Below are 25,700 nucleotides of genomic sequence, written 5' to 3' on the forward strand. Positions count from 1 at the left end.
GGGAATAATTTGGATCCCGGAAGGAAATGTTGCAAACAAAGATACTGTGGAAAACATGCAGAAGAGCAGATACACAGAGAAACTGTCAATTATCGCTAATATGCACGCTTCGATATTTGTTTATCGCACTGCGTATCGTTATCTCAATATTGAAAATCTAATCACACATCGCAACACAAGCAAGCTTTTCATGGATCATGTTACAGAAATACAACATTATTTGAGCTTTGTAGAACACTGAGATGCTTTTTTAGCTGGAGACAAAGCAGAATTTCTTAACCGAAAATGAGAATTCATACTTATTTAGTTTATCTTCAAAGTTATTAATGTCCCAAATATTTAAGACGCATCAGACAGCAATGACGTATGAGTTACATTACACAGGATCATCTTTAAATGATCATTCTGTGAGTTATTTTTGTGTCTCTTAATCACACAGAAATTGAATCACTGCATCTTTGTGTTCATACAAAGATAAGCCCACAGAAAAGCATAAAAATGTGTTTATAAAAATAGTACAGAGCAAAATTACACACATGAATACTTTCATACACATGTTGTATTTATACATGTATAAATATATAGATTATACATCGACAGCCATTTTCACACACCTGTTTTGCACTCCTCTCCGGTGGCGTGCTCATCGCTGCAGCACCGCCTCCTGCGGCCGGCGTCTCCCGAATGATCATGAACATCTCGGAGTCACGGGCTCACACGCACTCTCTCTCTCTCTCTCCCTCGCTCTCCCTCCCCCTCCCTCACCTTCTGTTTGCCTCTTCCCTGCTCTCCTCTCTCCTGCCGTAGATCTTTGAGGTTTTTTTTTTCCTTTGTTTAATTGTTAAAAATCCTCACAAAAGCAGCTACAGTCGTATGATTGATAATTTCCCTTGAGAATTGCTTAGAAAAATCAGCTCCGTTGCTTCATTAAAACTCTTTTTTGTCCCAGATAAAATTTAAAAAAGAGAAAAAATTGATTTTCCGGGTGAAATAGTCTTCTGAGATAGTCTTCTCCTCCTGTTGTTTCCCTCAGTGTTGCACCGTGCTGCTGTCCATATGTGTCTCTGTGTGTGTGCAGGTGAGGAGGTTTTATCATCAGCTGTTGTCTTGGTGTTGGGATTGAGTTCCTGCACTTCTGCCCCCACTCCCTATCTCCTGGTCCTTTAGGCGACACTCTATACCTCCTGAACTTAACCTCTCTCACGTTATCTACCTGTGACACATCGACCTCTCCCTCTCTCCTCCTTTTCCTCCCTTTCTTCCACCTTTTTCCCTTCGTCACAGGTTAAAAATACGTCCTCTGACACGTGTTTCTGGTCTCTCTCGCTCATCTTTCCCCCCTCTTGTTTTTATTTCTCGCTCCTCCAAACCTTGCCTCATTTTGGTCACAATCATTTCCATCTATCAGTAATCCACACGCCTCCATCTCCCCCTCAACCTCAATCTATCCGCCCTAAATCCCCTGTCCTCCCCCCCTTGTCGTATTTGGAGCCTTTTTTGTAAAGCAAATTGGATTTTTATTGAGGTGCACAGGTCAGAGAGAGAGCGAGAGAAATAGAGGGAGGGATACATCAAAATCAGCCGCTATGTGATGATTAAAGACTTTTTTATCTACAAAGCATCACTTCAATGTTTTCCTGCATGCATAATCTCATCAAGCAAGCATGGCTGAGCGTGCACAGGTGAACATTTCACAACTGACCTCTATTTTTAGACGTGAATATTCACACAAGCGTGTAAGCATGTTACTGTGCCTCTGATCTCTCTACAACAGCCGTAGAGCTTTGTAGCTTTTGTGTAAAACAAATTATTCAACTAAAAGAAGCTGCTTTGATAGTTCAGTAAAATGTATTTACATCAATTTGTTTTTCATAACCCCTCCGTAAAAACAGGGACGTTGGCAATTGTTTGGAAGCCTCTCCTGCGCTCTCTCTCTGTCTGCATCTCCTGTTTGCGTGCATTAAACATTTCTCTTTTAGACCCCTATAGGGTTTATTCCCTAGAATTATAGGGTATAATGTATAGCTTGCATTCTCTCCAGTTTCTAATGAGGTGTCCATTAATCCCTTCTTTCATCCTCTCTGCCTTTCTTCGGCCCCTCTCTCGTCCCTCTCCTCATCGATTATTGAAGGAGGGGAGAGGCAAATTCTCGAGCGGAGGCAGAAGAGAGATCCATTACAGAAAAGCACGGGGGGGTTAAAAATAGGGTGGTGTATTTTGGGAAAAGATCAGTCATGTTTGAGAGGAAAGATGAAGGATGGAAGGAGTGATGGAGGAGTGAAAGAACTCTGAAGTTTCATGGAGAAAGTGTAAAAAGACGTCTTCGACTTTGACCCTCGCTGAATCCGATCAGAGTCGGGTTTGACTGACAGGGGGAGAGGCAGCAGAGCGGTAATGTAGAAGTGAGGGCTTGTGTTACTGCATGTTGATCTGACAGCGATAATATCTAATTACAGATCAGGAGGACAGAAGGGTTGGACTTGACATAACCCCGACAGGTAGAGGCTTAAACCAGCGGGCTATGGTTAATGATGGTGACTCAGAGACAACAGATACGCTTTATTTGGGTCACAGAATTCTCATTATTTATTTGTTTGTAATTGTAGTCACACATTACTGAATTGCTTAATTGGCACAAGGACAGTAATTAAACTCGCTGACCTGGACACTGAAAAAGAAAGCAAACACAAAGAGCAGTAACACAAAATGTTCACCCAGTTTTTATGTGGACAGAAGGTTGTGTGTTGTGTTACATTACGTTTGAGAGACACAATATATATGAGAAATTTCAGTCAGGGTTTCAGAAACAGCAATCTACTGAAACTGCTCTCCTGAGGGTATCACATGAGATTTTAATGTCCTCTGATGCAGGTGATCGCTCCGTGTTGGTTCTGCTCGACCTCAGTTTCGCCTTTGACACTATAGACCACCATATCCTGATAAAGAGGCAATGTGTTGGGTGGGAATATCAGGCACAGCATTAGAGTGGTTCTCATACTATCTTGCTGACCGAAGTTTCTCGGTCTATATTGGAGACTTTGTCTCTGAGTCCTCACCACTGTCTTGTGGTGTACCACAGGGCTCTGTCCTGGGGCCCTTGCTTTTCTCCCTTTGCTTGCTGCCCGTAGGAAAATCATAAACGGTTTCAATATAGCATATCATCTATATGTGGATGATTTAGTCAGGCCTGTAGGTTGTCTAGGCTTCTGTGTTGCATAAATAATATAAGGCACTGTATGACGGATAATTATTTACAGCTCAATTCTAGTTAAACTGAGGTTCTCGTTGTCGCCCAAGATAAGCTTGTTTCTACAATCTTGCTGGACGTCGGTTCTCTTTCCCATGCTGCTCGTCTCTGTAATCTAGGAGTTACATTTGACCGATCCTGATCGTTCGACAGCCACGTCAAACAGCTCACCAGATCATGTTATTTCCATTTAAGAATATAATATATCAGCAAGCTGAGATCTTTTGTTTCAAAAGCTGAACTTGAGATGCTCATTCATGCCTCCATCTAATCTCGTATTGATGATTGTAATGCTCTCGTCTCCTCACCTGTTTCGGCCTAACATCCTGTCTCTCTCTCTCTCTCTCTCTTTTGTGTGATGCTCTTGATTTTTTCCTTGTGTGTGTGCGGTCGTCAGTCGTCCTTTCAGGTTTCCATGGTGGAGAGAAAGTTTCTCCATATCCTTCTTCATATATATTCACAATCCATCTATAAATGCATCCTGATTTGCCATATCGTATTTTTGCTCTGTTGGACGTTTTATACTTTATACCCTCTCTCTCTCTTTAGTTTTTTTCCCAGTTAAATTTTTCTGGGGTAAAGTTTTTCCTTATCTGAATCTCAGGTGTAATGATAAAGATTGTAAAGTGGATTAGGGGTTAGAGATATTTTTGGAGCAGAACCCTTCCCTTCGGCCCCACTTGCGACAGACTGGCTTCAGTGGTTCATGAATGCTTCAAGTTGTGTAATAAAGACCACTTCGGAGCAAGATGATGCTGCGTTCAAAGTTGGTTTTGGGCGCCCTCTAGTGGAACAAATGTCCCCACTAAAACATCAAGGAAATTTACTCAACCTCAAATTCTTAGTAAGTGTTTTTCCTCTCATAAGTCAAAAAGATACTGAAAGAAAGAAAATTATATTTTCACTTGTGACAAATGTGGTTTCAATTGGACATTTAAAGGAAAAGGCATGTAGCTTAAGATCCACATGTCATAGAATAACATAGTTGTATACATGACCGTTATAAAACACCAAAAAATATATAATATACTGTATATATCCTTTGATATTATTTTAAGACACATGGACTTTGTTGTTAACCTACAAAAGTTATGTTAACATTCAGTGTTAACAAACAATGTTTCTATACAGGAACTGACAACCTTGTCAAATTGTTGGCGCGTTGCAGCCTATGTATGGTTGTTACTGCCAACTGTATTACTGCCAAACCAACAATGTGTCAGTCAGTCTTTAATAATAACTTTGCTCTCAGCTCCAATCACATTCATCTCTGCTTAGAATGTAAATATTTAAAAAGCTCTCCCAAAAAAGTGTCAACTTTAATACAGGCTAAATAATTACTAAAAACAGCAGGGCCACAAGTTCATGGCAAACTTTCAAATGGTCAAAAATATTTGATTTGTTTTGGTCTATTTTCAGGTGTTTAAAACACATTGAGTGCACAGGAGACATTTAACTAAAGCAGCACAGTGCGTCAAAATCAAATACAGTGCCAATGTTCATCATAGTAATAACAAATGTTATCCAGTGCAACAGAGAGGCTGTTTGATGTGTTTTAATGGTTTTGCAATACACTCTATGGCACAGAGGAATAACATATAACAGGCACTGAATACACAGATAAAACTAATAAAATCAGTTGTTGGTTTAAATCATTTCATCTGATTTGTGGCCAAAATGAAAAATGTACAATATAAACATCCATGTCCTATAAAATGACATTTTTTCTTGTCCATTCGTAGTTTGATCTTCTTGATCTGAAGAATATTACAGGATAACCTGCATGTGCATCTTCACCACATCATCAATACAAAGTCTTTATGATGAGGCAGCTGTGTCAATGCTCATTAGAAGAGTTCATTTTAGTTTAAGCTGCTGGTTCTTCTTCTGCAGTTTCACTCTGAATCTGCAGATTTGCACAGTGTCGTTCTATTTACAAAAATAACGTCATCCCCAGTGTGGTGTCACTATGGTGAGCGGCTCGCGGTTGTGTCCGTTAATGATCGGCCAGGGATTGAAGTACGGGAACACCGGCTCTTTAAATTTGGCATCATAGAAGGTGAAGAGGTGGCTCATGTCTCCTGCATCATAAAACGCCACCTCACCACGACTGTAGTCCAGAAAGACCCCCACCCTGCTCGGTTTTTTGGAGGGATAAATCAAGCTCTCCTCTGAGTCGGTGCAGGCTTCGTACTCGCTGGTGCCATCACACTTGTCCCTCAGCACCATGGTCCAAAAACCATCATCAGGGCAGAGGCTGATGTCATCCTTCCTGTTGACGGAGGCTGTGGCTACACCCAGACCCCAAGCTGTCTTGGAGCCCACCTCCACCTCCCAGTAGTGTCTGCCCGAGGAGAAGGCTTCAGAGCCCAGGACGATGTTGTAGCGGGTGAAGCGCTCTGGGTTGTTGGGCAGGTTGGGCTGGAGTCTCCCCACCTGGACGCTGGTGCAGCACTGGGAAACCCACAGGCAGGGGTAGGCTGTGTTGGGGTCGAGGGTCACTGCTGTGACCGCTAAGACGACAAAAAAAAAAGAAAAGGAGTAAGGACACAACAGATGTGTGCTTACAGAGAGGCACTTGAGGAAGACTCCTTGGCAGTGACCTTCAACAAGATACTGAATGCTCATTAGTGTAAGAGAAGCTGGATAAGAGCATCAGGTACATGGATACAAATTAAGTATGAATGATACTGCGTCAAGATAGAGAACCCTGCTGTAACTCTATACATTCATTAAATCCAGTGTTGCAGTTTAGTGTTGCACAATCGACACCAACGCATGATGTCATGTCATTGGCAGATGCCCAAAATGATTCTCTGCACAACTGACTTCAACCCAGAGACAGGTTGGATTTCGGTTGAAAGTAAATAAGGTCATGTTTGAAACATAAAATGCAAAGTCTGTGAAGATTCTCAGTCATCCAGGTCATGGTAATTCTAAGCTTAATTCTTAGTTCTTGACTTGGTGAAACATCTTCAAGAACTAAGCTTTTGGATTAAGCTTAGAATAAAGAGCAAAGCACAAATATTTCTTATGTAGATTTGTTTTTAAAGGGGAACCTGAATTAATTTTACATGTCAATGTAAATATGCTAGTAATGGGGAGTACTACTACTAGCCTGTAAAAACAACCAGACGTCAGTTCTGAGACTACAAATTGAACAGAAACTGTGTTAGAAGATGATGCAGTATTTTTGGAACTTGACAGGTATAACTCTAAGACTTAACCTCTCTGCTTATCATTTTTGTGTGTGTCTCTCACTAGTCATCTAAATTTATGGAAGAGCAGTTGCTTTTGTTGGTGTGTACAGACTGTGTGAGTGTTCATGTGTGTGCATTCTTACCTGGCTGAAAAATGTTGCTCATTTTCCTCCAGGTCCTGTACTGCAGAGGTCCCAGGAAGTCCCCTGTCTGCAGATTAACACTCACCTCTGGGGGGCGCTCAAACAAGCTCTCAACCCTGGAAGGAGCAAGATCAGAGTCATAAAAGACATAAGAGGTAAAGACAGCCTCCTCACTAAAGAGTTACATTTTTATGTTGCTTTAGCAGATTCATCTAAGAAGGAAAGCAGTTTTTATATTTGCTAATCGTCCATTGACTATTCTCTTTAAGTACTGAGAACTATAAAAACACAAGACAGAAAAAGTAACCAGGTAACATTTTCTTTTGTTAACTCAGAAAAAGATTAGATTCAAGTCTGTGGGAGTGTGTGGCCTGTTCATCTGTGTTATATCTGCATTCTCAGATTTGCCACCTGTTTAAGAGGAAATTAAAAAAAGAACCGATGAAACCGTTATCTTTAAAGTTTCATGTCAGATCTACCACAACTATTTTTTCAATCTATTCCGTCATAGACTCGATAAAATGGCCTAATGCCTCCACATCCTGTTTCAACAAGACTGACAGTTAATTACAAAACAACACGTCACATCCTTGTGACTTCAGAGTTTTAAATGAGGACATGAGTCATGTACAGGTTAAAGAATACATGACCTGGAAATTAACTATTTACTCAATAAAAACTCCCTGCTGTTGAAGGATTGTGATCAAGGTGATACTCACCCTCCAATGAAATCTTTGATTCCCTGGGGGAAAAAAGCAGATCAAAACAAGCCTGTGACTACAAGCTTCTTCCATAACATGCAGATAATGTCTCTGACACAGGATAACAGTGTTCTTTGGTATTTGCAAGCTGATCTCAATCGATCGCGGTTTAAGAAAACGTACTATAAAAGTAAGATGAACTCTCACCTTGAGCTGCTCTGGGTTTTCCTCCTCTCTCAGTTTGATATGAAGCTGGTCAGCCGTACTCTCCAGCTGGCTGATCTGCTCCGTGGTCTGTGTGAGCGCCTCCTCCAGCTGGTTGAGCTTCTCTTCCTTCTGCTTCTTCAGTTTCTCCTTAATGCGCTCCTCCTCCTCCAGGAGGAACTCTCTCAGGAGGCCGAACTCTGCAGTGACCATCTCCTCCAGATCTCCGGCTCGCTCCTGAAACATAGAGATTTTGTGATGTTCTACTTGAGACCAAAGTAATCTTCATGTGTAGAAAGACGCCATGTGACTGTAAGGGAGTGACACCAGGGCCGTGCACAGACATTTTTGGGGGCAGGAGCTGAAGCAAAAATTAAAAAACCTTGCCCCATCAACATGCACTCATTCCCACCCTGATGTTGTCTCACTGCCACCATCCATAGCCACACATTATGTTGATAACATGGGAACTGTTTATATTCTACTGAACCACACTATTCAACGAAGAAACCACAGATTTGACATGTTTTCATGAAAGTAATGAAGTCAGTCAGTGTTCAGTTGTCTCATTAGATTAGTAGTTTCTTTGAGAAAGACAGTTAGGAAGGTGCAATTTAATGGCATTCAGACAGATCATACCTTTCCAGTATGTACACTTCCTAAATGTGGCATGGTTCAAGCTCTACAGATTGTATCCCCCTGTCTACAACAGATATCACACATACCTTATTCTTCAGTAAGGTATGTGTACTTCCTAAATTGATAAGGCATCCTTTTCGTGCGTACCACTTTACATTTCCGTCTTTATATTTGATTGATTAGATAGAATTTTATTTGTTTGTTTATTAAGGGCACCACCAAGGGCACAGATAGGACCCAGGGTCCCGTTTGGGTCCTATCTGTGCACATGCCTGACTGACACCAAACCTTCTGTATGTTTGTTTGTTATTAACCTCAACCAACACTGACTCTGGGTCCCCCTTGACATGTAACTGAGATTTTTATATTGTAGTATCTGTATTTTTAAAGATATGGATACTTATTTTAAGTATGTTCTAAAGAAAGACAAGCCCTCTGGTGAAATGATGACTTACAAAAACATGCACGGATAAAGAGATTAGCAGGAAAAGACAAATTGACAAACTTCCTCTCCACCTTGTTGACCCACATCCTGTCACACTGGCAGGGAAACAGAGAAGTGAAAACCCGTGCCTGTGCACTTAAACTGGGTCAAACAGACAGACAGCGAGACAGACAGGAAAACACACACATGCTGACAAATTCTGACAGAGAGACAGAAAGACAGGTCACACATGTGTGGTAGCCTGGAGCGGAGAGATGTGAAGTAATCTCTTACAGCAGAAATCTTCCAACACAGCAACATGTAAGACTCATATCTCTGTCACACACACACACACAAAGGGAGAGACCTCTGTTTGAGGTGAATGCTGTTTTGGTGGAAAAAGCGGCCCAGCCTCAGCTGTTATCTCTTTCGCTGAGGGTGTGTGAAATTCAAGCTATTCTGTACATGCTGTACGTGCTGTATGTGTGTGTGTGTGTGACAAACATGATATGACACGTAAGAATGTCTATTAACTTTGTTTCAGGAAGTAACTCTGCATCTGAAACACATGGGGATCCTCACATTTAAACAATGTTGAGTAACAGCATGTTGTGTCACCATGATCATGAGTCATCCATCACTCACATCTGTCTGACAGGTAGAGGTGGAGGAATGTAGGTGAGTGTTGCTTAGCGACCAGACTAGCAGGTTCTATACAAAAACACACAGGTATTGTTCTTTTCTTCTGCGAGGGTTGTGTTCATATTCCTTTTCACACACATGCGCACACACACACACACACACACGCACACACACACACACACACGTCTCTGTACCTTAATGAGGAGGATCTTTTCATTGGTCTGTGTTTGGAAGAGCGTGGCCTCCTCTGTCTGGAGCTGAACCCTCTCCAGAGCGACAGACAGCTTATCCTGTTGCAGAAACAGACAATCACATGCCAAACATGGTTAAGAAGTGGAGACCTGATTATACTAAATGTGGGAGCTAATTTGATTGGTTCCTCGCTCTGAACAACAACGTGATGGGAGTCATATGATGCCCAACTAAACCTCTGACCCATAAACTCAAACAAAATGGGAATTCAGCACCAATAAAACATGTTGAAACACACTGAGAGCCCTCACAGTGCGAGTCTTCAAACAAGACAAGGATGGTCAGATGCCAGGTTTTAAAAGAGGGGGGGTTGTGAGAGCTCACAGTGGGCTGCTGAATTCCTGTAAAACAAGAACCAAAAGGCCGGGGCAAACCAGGCGTCTGCTTTTAAAATACCTGCCATGTCACAACATCTGCTCTGTGAAAGCTCTGTCTGCTGTCAGAGCAGATTTTTTATAAACCAGGTTTAATTAGACATTCAGGAAAGTTTGTCAAACTTGGGATATGTTTCCATCCAAATACAAGAGGAGTGAAGCCTTATATGAGCATGTTAGAGCATGTCACTCCCTAAACTTGGACTACATTTTACTATGTGGTTCCAGGTTTTATAATGTGAGCAAATATACGAGAAAGATGAGCTGTCGGATTTAAGAGCAATTACTTTCTTTGAAAGTGGTCGGTACACGCCTGGTTTTTAGAACCAAGTGAGATTAAGGTTTACAGAAACAAACGTGTCTGGGCTCGGTCACTGAGTCTGTACCTTGTAGTTTTCAAAGGCCTCTGTAATCGGGATGACATTGTGGGTCTTGTGGTCCCGGGACATCCCGCACACTAGACAGATGGGCAGCTGGTCGTCCTCGCAGTAAAGCTTCAGCTTCTCCTCGTGCTCGTCGCACATATCCAACCCCAGGCGCGGCCAGTGGCCGATAGACGAGGTCACGCTGCTCATACTGGACCCCAGCTCCCGCTCCTCCGGCTCCTCCAGGTCACCTTCCGGATGCCATCCGTCTATCCCCGCGGCTGGGTCCATGACCCCGGCTCGGCGCACACTGTCCACCACGTTGCACAGCAGCGAATTTGGGCGCAGTTTACGGGCGCAAGACTTTCTACACTTTGGGCAACTCGACAACTCGTCCGCCTTGGCTTCCCAGCACTGGATGATGCACACCTGGCAGAAGTGGTGTCCGCACTCGAGGATCACCGGGTCACGGAAAAGCTCCAGACACACCGGACAAGTGAGCTCCGACTGCAATTCTTCAAGCGCGCTGGCCTCCGCCATTCTTGTCAGCGCACATAGTCCTTATAGAAACGTCTGATGGCAACAGAGTGAAGACTAAACTGCTCTTCCGTTTACACTGAGAGAGGGAGTGGTCTGAAGCTGACAGCGGAATTAAGTTTTCACGGAAGAGACAGAGGGCCTGCAGCAACAGGCTCGTGCGGCCGATGGAGCTATTCTGTCAGGGCGCACGGTCTCGAGCCAAACCGATTTTCTCAGCCAAAGAGAACCACAACGGAAAACCACTCAAACATATAAACCAATTAAGGTAACCATATTATTAAGGCTAATTGTTTTATTATGGAGGAAATATTGCCTAAGCCAGAATGGCCTTTCCTATATTCTTAAGAGAACAGCATATTAGCTAATATGATCAATGTTGTGAAAAAAGCCATTATTAATAAAAGCTAATAAACATCAATCCTACAGTTAAAATGTTATAAAGAAATCATCACTTAAAGGTCTGTTTTCTTTTAAGCCAACAGCAAAAGCAAACTAGGTGTCACTTATTTGTGAGTTTGTTTAATCATTCTTTTTATTATGTAAATAAGTTGTAAAATTAAAACTGGTCCAAAAGTTTCATCCATCCAATAATCCACCAGAGAAGTCTTAAAGATGAATCAGTGTCAGGGAGGAGAATGAACGGTTACAACCTGCAAAAATCAGCTGTTCAAGCATTATTAGGCTTAATATTTTCTTAACAGAGAAGTGAGGTGAGAGTGGAGGCCTACTATTAACGAAGCTTAGGCTATATGTCTTTGACAGTGTTGTAGTTTTTAAGCAAAATAGGCTGGAAAATAGAAATCAAAAAGCAGTAGTGGCAATTACAGGGCTTAATTTGCTTCCCCTGTAGCCTGTGCCTCAAAAGCGTCTTGCATCGGTTCTGTCACTCAAAATTAGCCTAGTTAGCATTAGGCTACCTGTTTACTAAGTGGTTTTTAGGCAGCGCTAAACTGAAATGCAATTCACAAGCTTGTTCTTCACATAGAAATTGAATTTGTTAACAAAAATTTAAAAATAAAAACCCACAACAGGTATTTATGGGCTTACTGTTGTGTATTTGACCCAACCAACAATACTAGTATGACTTGCTATAGACAACAACTTTCAAGGAAATTATGTTTCACAAATTAGCATAGGAAGCTAACACTTAGTCCAAACAACATGAAAAGTTAGTCTAACAGTGAAAATCTAAATCTAAGAGGATCTCCGTAAATCAATGATAAAAAAACAAATAGAAAACCATCTCTAATGGAAGTAGCCATGTCGTCACCTGTAGGTTCAATCTTTATGTTAAGGCCAACATTTGGTTAGCACTTTTTAGGTTGTTGTTAAGAAAGCTTACTGACAAAGTTAAAGGACATTACACACAAACTTTGATGGATTTGTTTAAAGGAGTAACAAGTTCTTTAAGCACATAACAATTTCTCTTCACATTTAACTTGGTATGAATATTTGTTACTTATATACATAGGCCTCTCTGCTTTATTTATTTATGTAAAGACAGCATTAGTGGAGCATAGAAGGAAGTATTAAGGGCTTATTAAGTGTGCTTTATAGTGGAGCCGTAGTGTACAAACATGTCGAGAGGTAGGAAGAAGAATGGAAACTAGCTGACACAGAGTTTGCAGCTTTCTCTTTAAACTACCTCTTTCTTATGCTTACATAAATGTGTCTCTCTTTCTGGGACGTTCGGCACTGGAAGAAATGCCTTCTTTTTTGCATATAAAACTGAATTTTAGATCCCGCCCCCTCCTTACCGCAATAACCTTTGCACTGACTCAAAGTAAGACTCAGCAACTCTCCTCTGTGTGGAAACTGAAACTCATTATTCACAGTCATCCACAGGTTACGACTCATTACAAGTGACGGTCAATGTAACGTTATTACTAACAGTCCAGCAAGTTTCACTGACCTGACCATGAGAAGTTTCTCTACGTGGAGAAGTCAGCCTTTGTCCTGTAGAGTGTCATGTCTCTGAGTGCACACTAGATGGCCATGATAGACAGCCAGCCACCCACGTCTCAAGGTGCATGCTATGAAATTATAAATGTGTAAATCTTGAGTGGGTGCATTGAAAGAAGCAAAATTTCTCATAATACCTGCAAGAACATTTGGTCAACATTTATAAATCAGAATATTATTGTTCCTTATTAATTATTTAATCACAAACACATTTCAGACAACTTTTAATGGTATAAACTGACATTTTGATTAGATTTTACTGACATGGACAGTAGCAAAGAAGATAAGAGTGCATCCAACAAAAAGAAAGATTTAGTTTTTTTAATAATTATTATTTGGATTAATTTTACTGACAACATGTCTGACCTGTATTTGAGCTGAAGTTCTGCTGACTCCCACATCATGGTCTCTAATGTACCTCTCGGCCTGCCCCCGTATTTACACCCCCTCTACATTTGAACCATTGCTCAATACTGTGAAAACAGAAGCAGAACAGTTGAAACTCGTGATTATCTCACTTAAAGATCAATCACATAAAGGAATAAAGAGGCCACAGACTTTACCAGTTGAGAAATGGACATACTATATGACATCTTCTGGGAAACCTTTGTGGTTGATCAGGGAAGTTTCGCTGACGGAAGAAATAGACGACCACACAGAAACTGAAGACTAGATCAATAAAAAAATCATTGCCAGTAAAAAAATGGATCATAAAAAAGTACTGTATGAATGACAAACTACTCCATGATGGGTCCATAAAGAGCTCTGTGTCATACAATGTAAACCCATCACACTTCTTTTAGGATCAACTTTTTAATTTAACTTTTTATAATTAAGCGGACATACACACAACAATAACAACAACTTGAATGAATGTCTCGGATGTCATTGGAAATATACAAGTTGTAACATGAAAGAATTTCTAGTAATAGAAGTGGAAGTCAAACTAAGCTACACATCCTAGTCAAAAACTAACATATGTTGAGATCTGAGTTTTGGAAATTAGGAGTGCATATTATTGTTCTTCGCCTGGCCTAATCAGCACATGATAAAAGACTTAAAACAAAGGGCTCTCTACTGGTTGACCTTGCTAAAAAAGGGCATGAAGAGCCACTGTTTCCAAGAAGGTAATCTGACTGCCGGTCAGCAGGGGAAGTTTGTGAGCAAACGGAGTAGGAGGTTGGTCAAAACTCTGACCCATGGAGTTCCTGCTGTCAGTACATATAAGAGGAAACTGAGAGATAGCCCATCAGGACCCATGCCCCAGACGCTGAGTGGACACTGTAGGTTCTATCTAACTCAGGACCTGCGTCTGAGAGGAAGTCTGTCTGCAAAGCCTGTGCTCGCTGGCATCTCTGTTCAGTATTTACAGCTCTGTTGTGCAGGATGTCTCAAAGGAAGATGCTTCAATCCTCCTCAGGAGCTCTGCTGCTTCTCCTGCCCTGGTTCGGTGGCCTGGTCCTCGGAGAGATCAGCAGCAACTTCTCCCAGTGCCTCGATTTCTTCTATCAAAGATCTCCACCACAGGGTATCAGTGCAGCAGGGTACCAGCCGATATGTCAGCGCTACAAAAACCAGTACCACTTTGCCAGCCTGTATCACCGTCAGCAGCGCGCACCGCTGTACTCGGCGTACGTACTCAGTGCTGCAGATGGCAAACGACCAAAACCAGTCTGGATGTACGAACCACAAGTAAGTGAGAAACTTACTTACTTGGTGTGGTGTTTATGGAGACCTAATATGAATTTGTGTCTATGCTTCAAGGCTACAAGACTAGAAGTGACAGGGAACAAAAAAGTGCTGTTTATTAAGGAGCCTGTGTTAGTGTATGATTGGTTCAAGACATTTTAGCCATAACCTTCGAGAAGAAGCAGAAAAAACCCTCTCAGACTGTAAATATACAAATGTATTTATATTCCGCAAGTTCCATTGTCATTTGCAACATGGTATGGTGGATCTGCCACACATCCGTTAAGACTTAGACTCACTCAAACTAATCAGTTTAAAGGACCAAATGCAGAAGAATACTGTTTTTTGCATCTTGTAATTTCTGACCAGTTCTTTCTCTGTCATTAAGTTGTCATTTTCCCGAGCCGACCCGCAGATGAAAGTCTTTGTTGATCCCGTGGACCAGAATGTGATTGACAGCCAGGCGGTGCTCCAAGACTACAAGAACTCAAACTTCACCAAAGGCCATCTCAATCCCAGCATGCACCAAAAGACCAAAGAAAACCGTAAGGCCACATTCACACTGACTAACATCGTCCCTCAGCAAGCCGGCTCCAACAACGGCCCCTGGAACCAGCTGGAGGAAGATGTGTTGAATAAGTACAAGACCTTCTGCAACGCATCGATGTATGTGATCACCGGAGGCCTGCCATATGAGTCCGGCCCCCGCTGGATTAAGAACAGGGTCTCTGTTCCTGAGTACATGTGGTCCGCATACTGCTGCCCATCCTACAATGTCAGCCTTCCTCAGTTTATGAGGCCGTTTTTCCCCACGTACGCTGCAGTGGGAAGAAATGACCGAAACAGCGGGGAGGAGATAGTGCCGGTTAATACCAAGGTTAGTAGGGCGTCAAGGGGCTATGATGTGAGGAAGATGTCTTTAGAGACTCTGGAGGACATCCTGAAACAAAGGCTGGGTATGTCTGTTAGCCTGTTTCATGGACAGTGTCAGTAGAAAGGCTTATCTCATGATGAATTCATCTGCTTTGTTAGCTGTATTCTCTAATTTAGCTCACCTAACTTACAAGCTAACTTTCTCTTTCATGACTGAATGAGTGTTTGAGTAACCAGGACATAAAGATAATCTCATGACGGTTTACAATTAATTTCACCTGTGATTAGGGTTTAATAAAATAAATATGTTTCTGTGTTGTCAATGTTCAACAACGTCAATGATTTAACCACTAAAACAAGACTGAAATCAAGGTCAATTGTATGCTGTTAATTAATATTTCAGATGAGAACAGTAACATTGGTTTTAAACCTGAGAGTTCATTGATTCTACATCATGAATGATTTGTTCATACAAATGCAAATACTTCTAAATAAAAAACTATTGCACATGAGGTCTGTCTCTAATGCCAACTGGATGTATTAACATTAAAATATATACTGTGTTTCATGCAAAGCAGGTACAACCTTTTATGACATGCTGTGTGATACTGAGAATTAATATTATCAGGATTATATCCAACTGATACCAGTTTCAATTTATAACAGACTTTTGATTTAATATTCAGTGAATGGATCCAGGTATGGACGGTGAAGGCTGAAAACATGTTTAATTCTGCTGTAAAGTTTTAATATCAGACCAAATGAGGATTGACTCACTTTGGGGGCCAGCCTCAAGTGGCCACTTGAGGAATTGCAATTGCCCCAGTGCCTTGAATTTTTTTTTTTACGACTTCCACAGAGTATCAATGCAGCAGCACACCAGCCAGTATGCTTCGTGCACCATATTACTCTGCGTTTAAACAGAGTTAATGTATGCAAGCAGCCGATAAGTATGAATTGCAGCTGTGCAGAAAAACATGTGATGTGTAAAAGGAGAAATTTCATTTAAACACTGTGTCAGACGGTATGTGGTTGCACACTGTAAGAATGAGCAAAGGACTTTCTATTCGGATTGAGGTCGTGTAATAGAACCCCACATATTTAGCTGTACAGTTAAGTGTGTCTGTATAAATCATAAATAGATCTCACAGGACCATGAAAATTCAGCATTTGTATGGAGATCTAAGGGGAATTTCTGAGCAGGGCTGTGAGGTCGTAATAGTAAATGTGAAAGAGAAAACTCACAGCTCCTGTTAAAAGAAGCCATCGAGGTCAATGTCACTGTGTGAATAAAAAAAAATGCGGTCACGCACATTTTCTCAGAGGAAATAACGTTGATTTGAACACACCGATTAAACTCCATTCAACAAGCAGCAAAGTGCTCTTATATATCTTCTAAAAAGTGATATCTCCTGCTCTTATTGAGGTGGATGTCCTTAGAGAGCGTAGAATTCATTTAGCGAGGAAGGCCGAGTATCTGAGAAGCTTTTTAAAGGGCAGTGCGAGTAAGAAAGGGAGAGAAGCGCTAGTTCAATGATGTTCCTACACAGTTCATCTATCTTTGCCAGTAGAAAGCAAGTGAAGTAACTGCTTCATCTAACCATCTCATGTTAACCCTCTGTCAAAATAATATTACTACATATTTACAAACCCTCTGGTTTTACAAGAAAAGAAGAGCCTTCAGATGAATTGAAATATTTATTTCTTAATGATATGACCAAAACACAAACATACAAAATACCAAGCTGTCAATTATATTGTCAGGAGAAAAACAAGGGCATTGGCCTTAGCATGAGTGAATTATTGATAAAAAGACAAAAATGTACAATTTATTGATCGTCATAAATAAGTAAAAGCTTTGTACACACACATGAGAACACCTCAGAAAAAAAATGGCGGAACTTCTTGATTTTATTTCTCCTCCTACAGAGAAACACCACATACAACTGACTTCCCGTCTCATTGGACATTTGCCTTCTTTATTCACTTGTGAGTAAGTGAGTAGATAAGGCAACTCCATTCACTGAGAATAAAATCTACCAATCAGTTCTACCACATTCAATGAAACGCCCGCTTCAGTTTCCAGTTCGATCAGGGATTTGAAGCAGAGCCTCTAAAAGCAGCGGTGGTTTTTCAGCTGCTCCACATCACTGAAGCCGCTCCCACAGTTGGAGCACTGCAGCGTCGTCTTTTCACTGTTGTGTATCAGTTGGTGTCTCTTTAAGTACTCCACGCGACTGAAGCGCTTCCCGCACGCATCACACCCGTACGGACGTTCGCCTGTGTGAATCCGCTGGTGTCGTTCCAAGTTGCCCAGGCGACTGAAGCTGCGTCCACACTGAGGGCAGCGGTGCGGCCTCTCGCCTGTGTGCACCAGGAGATGGCGTTCCAATGAGCGCGAGTGTGTGAAGCGCTTCCCACAGATCTCGCAGCAGTGCGGACGCTCGGCGGCACAGGCGCACTCGTGGTTCTTTAGCGCCCAGGTGTGGCTGAACGTGTTTCCACAGTGAGCACAGGGGAAAAGACCTTCCTCACTTCCGCTGCTCTGAAGTTGAGAGCCCCCTAGTGGACAGGGGTGCTCATCCAGCTCAGCCTCGGATGTGAAGCCTCCTCCACACTGTGGGCAGAAGTGAAGCAGGTCCCCTCCGCTCTCCTCTTCCCCTCCGCTCTCCCCAACACTCCCTGGAGCAGAAAGGTGGGGTGGGTGCTCGGCCTCTTCCAGCTCCATCAAATCCTCTCCTTTCATGACCCCGGCTGAGTCGCCCTCTCTCAACTTCTTCGACCAGCCTGACCTCAAGGCTACTCCCCCGCCCACTCCGGCCCTCACACCGTCCTTCAACCTGCCCTGCCCCACCTGCTCCTCTCTCTGCAGGGTGGGCGGCTGAGGCTCCAGCTCTCCTTCCTGCTCCATCCCATCAAGTCCGATGTATTTAGGAGCCAGGCTGGTCTCGCTGCCTTGCCCTACTTCTGATTCAGGGCTGACAGGCTGGGATGTTTTCATGGCAGCCTGCTCGCGGCCTCTCTCAGCCCTCAGTGCGGACTCCAGGCCCCTAAGCTCGTCCATGGTCATACCCCCCTCTGATGGCTCTGCTGAGCCCACCTCCCAGTCCTCCTCATCTCCATCACCTGGATGAAGGGTCGGGGGGTGATCCGACAGGTCTCCTGAGCAGGGACAGAGGAGGGAGGAGAGAGAGAGAGAGAGATCATCAATCATTTCCTCTTTCTTTCAAACTATTGATCTCTGACCATTTCCAAACTTCCCCTCCCTCAGCCAGTGTGTCCTCATTACCTTCGCTTTGGGTTCTTGAGACAGAGTGAAGGCTCTTGTTGGGCGGGTCCATCTTCAACGCCTCCTTGATTAGCCGCAGAGAGGGGGGTTGGTAGCCTTCTGTTTGACCAAACTGTATCGAGAAGCACAGACTGTGTCAGGACAAAATACTCAAACCAGGAAGAACAAGCATTTTATACTTTTTTTCCCTAATCAGCTTGTGAACACATCTCAGCCTTATGTAATGACCAGAGACTGTATATAAGAAGTGGATGAAGCCTCAGTGATGACAGCCATTGGTTTGCGTTTTAGAAATTTGGCTTTCTCCATCTTTTTTTTTTCGGAGCCATAACGATATTTACTCGACAGGGTGGATACGCATTGCTACTTCTCTATCCTGCTTGACAGGTTGCCGTGTAGAAACGTGTCGGTCACAGGCAGCCGTGCCCTAAAGCACACGCTGCTTTCTCGTCTCACGCTGAACAAGAGCACAACTTAGAAATGAGCATCATGCTGTATTGACGGAGACTTACTGATGTAATAAATCAAGCGAGAAGGAGGGTCTTTTTCTCACCTAGTTCTATGCTTCTAACTAATTTTTGCAACCTGATGCGCCCCCTGCTGGCCATTACAAAGAATGCAGGTTTACAGCACTTCAGCATTAGCTTCACTTTTGAAACCAAGAGACTACATCCATTTCTTAGATACATTCTACAGGTCAGACCCTACCAATACAAATGTTTAGCTGTGTGGTCATATGTCTTTAAAGTCACTTTATAACTTGACTGAACAAGGAGACTTTTAACATTCTGCATGCTTTGAATATTCAAATACAGAAGAGAAGTTGATCTGTGCCCTCGCTCTTGGTCATGTGTTGGAATAGCAAACAGCGTTTCACCTCTACCAGTAGTATCTCTACCTAAAAGCTTTCTGCACTTGAGCAGTGGAGAGCTCTACTCTACGGCTCCTCTGGAAGCTAAATATCAAATCAATAGCTTTGCCTTCATCCACTTCATCTCTGCAGCCATTTGATGGATGAAAAACACAAGCAAAACTCTCTCTCTCTCTCCGTATCATCCCTCTCTTTTTGTGTCTACGTTCTTTTTCATTCTACATGAGGCTGCTGAGCAGTGCAGAGATGCTGTGCCACTTTCTCCTCCTACTCCTCCTCCTCAGAGAAAGCCCGTCTCCCTCACCTCCTCTTTGATGTTGGCCGTCTCCTCCCCCTCGCCGCTGAGGCTGCCCTCCCCTTCCTCGTCCTCCACCATCCCTCCCTCATCCTCTTCATCCCCGGGGAACTGGATGAGGTACATCTCCCTGGCCTCCTTCCCCCCTCTTCCTCCTGCTACCATCCCCACAGCTCCTCCACTTCCTCCTCCTCCTGCTCCCCCACCACCACCAGCGCAGCCACCTCCTCCTTCCTCCCACACACCTCCAGGCCAGCCTTTGCCATAGGCTGCCGCCGGGCCCTTCTTTGACTTGCCTCCTGTGGAGAAGAGAAGAAGACGAAGGGAGGGTGTGAGGGAGGTGAGAGAGGAAGGAGAAAGTGAGGAAGGGAGGGCAAGGGAGAGGGAGGGCATGGAGAGACAGGAAGGAGAGAAAATGAAACATGAGGGGGAGAGAGATAAGTGGGAGGAGATGATTGGGAGACCAGAAGAGAGATGAGAGACAGAAGAGGTAAAGAAGTGCGAGATGAGGAGGAGTGGGGGGGGGGTTGGAGCAGCAGAGAAGAACAGGAGTAGGGAGGAGGTCGGGGGGGAAGGGAGAGGAGAAGTGGGAGGAGGAGTGAGCATGATGAACGAGTGAGGAGAGAGGGGGCGTAGAAGGACAGACAAGAGAGCGGGAAGGAGAGAGAAACACGTGAAAGGGAGGAGAAAAGAGAGAGAGGGAGAAGTGGAGTTTGCAGGGGCCACAGTGGAGAGGAGGAGTAGGAGGAGGAGATGGAGGACATGTTGAAGGAGTGATGGGGTGATGAGAGGAGAAAGAGAGAGAGACAGAGGAGAAGTGGAAGTGGTGCAAGAGTGTAATTACGGTGGTGGTGGTGGTGGTGGAGGGGAGCGGGAGAGGAGTGGAGGAGGTGGGGGAGGGAAGGAGGGGAGGGGGAGTGTGTGTGCAACGTGATGAAGGAGAGAGCAGAGCAGGAGGAGGTGGGGGGCAGGGAGAGAGGAAGGAGGCGAGGGCGTGAAGGAGAGAGGAGCGGGAAGGGGAGGAGGAAGAGTTGGAGTGAGACAGACAGAGAGAAGTGAAGGAGGTGGGGGGAGGGAGAGGAGCAAGACAGGAAGGGAGGGAGGGAGTGTGCAGAAGCACAGAGGAGTGGGAGGGACAGAATGCAGCGGAGAGAGAGAGAGAGAGAGGAGAGGGGGAGGTGAAGGACAGAGGGAGCGAACATGAAGAGGAGGCGGAGGAGGAAGGGAGGAGGAGGGAGGGAGGAAGGAGGGAGGGAGAGATCAGCTCTTGCCAGATGGTTTCCAACAAAACAAGTGCGTCTTCACATAAGCCCTGACTGCACAGCAGAAACCCTGTTTTTCACATAAAATGCACATCATACTGACATGTTTAAGAGGTTGCAGTAATTGCAGTAATTTCAGACACAGCTTTACACACATTACACACTACATGAGATGTAAGCCTCCTCATTTTGGGAGTAGAGGCCATCCTCAGTCAGAAATACTCACGGGCCATCTCAACTTTTCGTTTGTGCCGCCCTCCGGCTCCCTCCTCCTCCGCAGACAGCCCGGCGTTGCGGCGGTTAGCCGCCCAGCCCAGCCCGTACTTGCGCTCGGTTCTAAGCTTGTTCTCGGTGAGTCTCAGCCGCAGTTTGAGAGCCTCGTTTTCCCTCCTGTTGAGGGACAGCTCCACCAGGTAGTCGTTCACTGTCTCCTGAAAGAGTTTGGTGATCTCGCAGACTGAGGCTCGGATCAGACTGTCCATGACGGCCGTCAGGTGCGTCTCAAACGTGGACACCGATTCCTCCATCATTGTGGACACCGGTTCTGATGGGACCTGATGATGGTTCAATACCAGTTAACAAGCCGGTTATATGATAAGAAGTTACATATAACAAAGTTTCACCTTGCCTATAGGCTATATCGAAATTTTAGCTGTCTTCAGTCTGAATACTATCCATATCACCATGTCAGTTAGAAAATTATCTTTATTTGTCTCTGCCAGCTAACAGAAATCCTTAAAATCTTAATAATATCGATAGTTAAGTGTGATAGGGCTCTGTGAAGCAGCACACTAACATTATGGTTATTCCATCTCTGTAACCATTTAACTAAATACCAGTCAGCTGGGTTATTCAAAAAGTATAACTGCTATGTCTTAGTTTAATACCAAATACTAGACCAGCGTCACGTTAGCCTGTAATAACTTATAATACAATAATGTTTAAGTAGAAGAGCAGCAGTGACCGCTCCGTGGCGATAGAAACTAGTCGTGCTAGCTCTGGCTAATTTAGCTTTGTATACGCACCGTTTGTCAGAAGAAATCAGAAGGAGTAATTCAGACGTGAAACAGCGGCAGACAGCGATTTCACGGATCGTGGATAAGCTGGCTCGATGTTCATATCCACGGAGACACGGCGACAAAGGAAAGCGCCATCTAACTTCTGCCCTCTCTCTCCCACACTGCCACTGTTTTCCTCTTCGCCTCCTTCAGCACTGCTTAATGATGCTTGAGGACACTGCGCATGCCCAATACCGTAATTACCCTACACTCAAGAACAGCCGCACCCTAAAAATACAGGATTTTATTTTTCACTCTGTAATTGATGTGATCTTAACAATTGTTTTATCATTATTTAAAAATTGGAAATTATACCAAAAAAAATCTTCCACTGAATTGTCGTTTTGTTTTGCGTGTGTCAACAAAATTGTCCTCCAGGACGGATGGGGGCGCTGTGGTCAAATATGATCGCACACTCCAAAACAGGAACACAAACGTTTTGTCGTGTCTTCCGCCTGACACCAGAATCGCAGCTTCAGCAGATTGTGAAGCGAAGAAGGGCTGCACCATAAAGATAAATCATGCCGATGCTCGTGGTGAACACCAACGTGCCCAGAGGCGATGTGCCTGCGCCTCTGTTGTCCGAGGCTACCGAGGAGCTGGCTAAAGCTATTGGCAAACCTGCACAGGTAGGCCTGGGGCGCGCTAGCTGTCCTACTATGGTTATTACCGTGCAACTTTTCATTCGTACCTGAAACATGATTTCAACATTACTGCAGCTTAAAGTAGAGACTGTATGCATTCCTACTAAATGAGAACGGTTAGATTGTTGTGCAAGTATGCAAACGTGGGTTGATGATTGATTTGTGTGCTGACATCAGTTTTTTGTCTCTGTTTTGCATGATCCAGTACATGACTGTGCACATCAACCCTGACCAAATGATGATGTTTGGAGGAAAGGGAGACCCATGCGCGCTCTGCACTCTCAACAGTATTGGCAAGATTGGCGGAGATCATAACAAGAAATACTCTAAACTTATATGCGGATTGCTCAACAAACACCTGGGCATCTCCGTTGACAGGTAGCAAACATTTAATCTGATTAGTGCCCTTAATCTCACATCCAGTACCTCGCTCCCTGTTAATGTCCAATCTCATTAACCTATCATTGTTTGCTTCTATTTCAGGATTTACATTTTTTTTACGGACTTCGATGCAGCTAATGTGGGCTGGAACAACACTACTTTTGGCTGAGAGAGAGATCAACACAATAAAAAAAAACACCATTCCATTATTATTCTATACGTATGGACTTAGTACAAACTGACCAATTACAGGAGAAGGTAATGCAATGGCCAATCTTAAAAGCACTTAGCAAGACCCTATTAGCTTTGCACTGATAATGTCTAAATGAAATGCAATAAATGACAACGTGTAGACCACAAATTAATCTCTGTTTTCCTTGATTGTTTTTTGAAACTGTTTTTTTATAAATAGATTCAACCATGGAAAACACCCAATGAAAAATGATTCTGACTAAGAAGCAGCTAAATGATTTAAGAAATTATTGAGGTTTTTCTTTTTACACCTGCACTCCTACTGTGACATGTCAAACTGTTTCTCGTACAAACTGGCTATTTAACCTGGCAGATATGTGTGATGCTGGTCATGACGTGAGACCTGTCTGACCTTAAGAACTATTTAAATAAGTTAGAGAAAAGTCTATTTTTTGTACCTAAATTCATAAATTCATGGTGTTGTGCATAGCTTGGGTAAGTATTGCAACTTTTCCAGAACAACCACCATCATGTTAGTTTGAATATTGAAGCAAAGACAGCAGTTGTCAAGCAATTGACCATTGAGTGGTACTTTGAACCACAATGGTGAAGAAAGATTAATGGTGATGTATTTTGTGAAACTGAGCTATCAATTATTTACTTCAGCACAACCAACTTGAACCTATCCGCCTGTGCTTACAACCTTTGCTTGACCACAGGGAGCCAAGTGTGTGCTGAAATTGTGAACAACCGTTCGTGGCATTCATTGGCTGAAGATCAAAAATGTATACTCAAATGTATTTGCTTAACTGATTTCAATCAAACCGACGAGAGGCAGTGATAGTTTTTTCATTGAGCTCTACAAATACAGTAAAAATACACATAAACACTTGTATACGTACTTGTGATGAGAGACAATTAATCTATATATACTTTTTTTGTATCATGTTTCAGAAAGTTCTTAGACTACAACTTTACTCCATGTGTGCATGTTTGTATACTGTTTATCAGAACTTTCAACAGGGGTGGGATAATAATAAATAGCCGCACTCACGGGCCATCTCAACTTTGGACCTGTCACTCCACACAGCCGTCACGCTCTGCTCACGCTTACAGTCTGAGTCGGCCGTAATGGTCAGACAACCCTCCGTAGCGGTGAGATTGGGACTTCTGCTGGACGTTTTTAGTGTTACACACATTAAAGTATTCAGTTATTAACCCATGCAAAATGAAAAAACGATGGGTATAAAACGGTGTTAAGCCTGAATTTAGATGAGCTAACATTCTCACAGCACATTTAACATACAGCTTACAGCAGCCCGAGCCTATCATTACGATCTGTACTTTCTTAGCCCTCTGCAGGAGCTAGAGTAAAGCGGGCTGTACAAGTACCTTATGAAATGGTTGTAGTACTATTATAACAGATGTAGTGATAACAGTATTATTAATATTAATAATATTAACAGTATTAAGAATAGTCATTGTGCCTGTAGTGGCAAAACTTTCAACTGTCAGTTTGTTCTTTTAATCACTTGTTTTAGTTTCTGACTCGTATCCATTAGATGTCTTTTATCCACTGGTATGCTAAAATCACTCACTGACGTCCGGCATTAGCTTGTGATGTCGTTTATTTCGATGTTCTTTTCATCAGTCATCCAGCAGAATCAATTTGTAACAGTCGTTGTGTGTCACAGTATTTGTTACTTCTTCGTTATGGATATTTAAACATTTATAAAGATGTCGTTCTAAAACTCTAGCTCCATCTAGGCTACACATCACACATGCGCAGTAAGCAACCCAAACAACAAGCAACAAAAAATGAAATTCACAAACCTGTCAGAATATACAGAATAACAACTTCTTCAAAATATTTTCATGTTATACATTTTGGCTCTTACAGTGTCAATAAGTAAAAGTGGTGTAGAGATGGAAGTGTGTTAGAAACTACCCTACAGTGAGAGTCCTGTTAGGACCCTCCATCCTCTCCCGTGTGTATCTCTTGTTTTTCCTTAGATATATGAAGAAGGTGGCAGGTTGTAAGGCTACTTCCCATAAGCCCAACAATGCCAGTAGCAGTGCTAGTTCTGTCGGCACTGAGCTGCCAGTTACAGCCGACCGATATGATGGTAATCATATCACTTTCTGACACTGCAACATAATAGTGTTAATAGTGACACCATTTCCTCCAACAAAAAAAGTCATTTCCTGTGCCTTACATTTTGAAGTAGGTTTTGAAAGAATTAAAAACAATCATTAAGAGTAAAATTGGAAATCTTAAAGTACTATCCTGTTCTGTTGTAAATGACAGACCATTGGCATTTATATCTATCCATTGGGCTGTGAGCATCACAAGCAGAGCACCATTAAGTCCCATTATATTAGAGAGAAGGTCTCTACGGACGATATCTCCAAAACTAGGCAACTTGCACCAAAACTATCTAGATTTATAAATA

General features: G+C 43.0%; 4 protein-coding genes across 6 annotated transcripts; 2 read left to right on the forward strand and 2 right to left on the reverse strand.

Moving 5' to 3' along the window:
• Window positions 1-4,792: 4,792 nt before the first annotated feature.
• LOC138598778 (zinc-binding protein A33-like) lies at window positions 4,793-10,795 on the reverse strand. The gene is made up of 6 exons (XM_069670631.1): window positions 10,213-10,795; window positions 9,395-9,490; window positions 7,499-7,732; window positions 7,310-7,332; window positions 6,591-6,706; window positions 4,793-5,760 (listed from the first exon to the last, which is right to left on the reverse strand). Exons 1-6 carry the CDS (start codon window positions 10,729-10,731, stop codon window positions 5,195-5,197), a joined length of 1,554 nt encoding a protein of 517 aa, XP_069526732.1. The 5' UTR covers window positions 10,732-10,795; the 3' UTR covers window positions 4,793-5,194.
• A 3,259-nt stretch (window positions 10,796-14,054) lies between these two features.
• Window positions 14,055-15,746, forward strand: LOC138598668 (endonuclease domain-containing 1 protein-like). Its single transcript, XM_069670494.1, has 2 exons — window positions 14,055-14,385; window positions 14,771-15,746. Exons 1-2 carry the CDS (start codon window positions 14,080-14,082, stop codon window positions 15,374-15,376), a joined length of 912 nt encoding a protein of 303 aa, XP_069526595.1. The 5' UTR covers window positions 14,055-14,079; the 3' UTR covers window positions 15,377-15,746.
• A 1,194-nt stretch (window positions 15,747-16,940) lies between these two features.
• On the reverse strand, window positions 16,941-22,171 carry LOC138598157 (uncharacterized). 3 transcript variants are annotated; one of them, XM_069669867.1, is made up of 5 exons: window positions 21,998-22,171; window positions 21,199-21,526; window positions 19,720-20,006; window positions 18,545-18,656; window positions 16,941-18,417 (listed from the first exon to the last, which is right to left on the reverse strand). In XM_069669867.1, the coding sequence occupies exons 2-5, from the start codon at window positions 21,500-21,502 to the stop codon at window positions 17,369-17,371; spliced, it is 1,752 nt and encodes a 583-aa protein (XP_069525968.1). In that variant the 5' UTR covers window positions 21,503-21,526; window positions 21,998-22,171; the 3' UTR covers window positions 16,941-17,368. The 3 variants fall into 3 exon arrangements, with proteins under 3 accessions (XP_069525968.1, XP_069525967.1, XP_069525966.1); XM_069669866.1 differs by having other exon boundaries at window positions 19,720-20,009; XM_069669865.1 differs by lacking the exons at window positions 21,199-21,526; window positions 21,998-22,171 and adding an exon at window positions 20,555-21,179 and having other exon boundaries at window positions 19,720-20,009.
• Window positions 22,172-22,459: 288 nt separating this feature from the next.
• mif (macrophage migration inhibitory factor) lies at window positions 22,460-23,407 on the forward strand. Its single transcript, XM_069669966.1, has 3 exons — window positions 22,460-22,659; window positions 22,880-23,052; window positions 23,158-23,407. Exons 1-3 carry the CDS (start codon window positions 22,552-22,554, stop codon window positions 23,222-23,224), a joined length of 348 nt encoding a protein of 115 aa, XP_069526067.1. The 5' UTR covers window positions 22,460-22,551; the 3' UTR covers window positions 23,225-23,407.
• The last annotated feature ends 2,293 nt before the right edge of the window (window positions 23,408-25,700 follow it).

The sequence above is a fragment of the Semicossyphus pulcher genome, unplaced genomic scaffold (genome assembly GCF_022749685.1).
Source record: "Semicossyphus pulcher isolate SPU_LCO1_2020_fin unplaced genomic scaffold, fSemPul1.0.p SCAF_2, whole genome shotgun sequence".
In the NCBI taxonomy this organism is placed as follows: domain Eukaryota; kingdom Metazoa; phylum Chordata; class Actinopteri; order Labriformes; family Labridae; genus Semicossyphus; species Semicossyphus pulcher.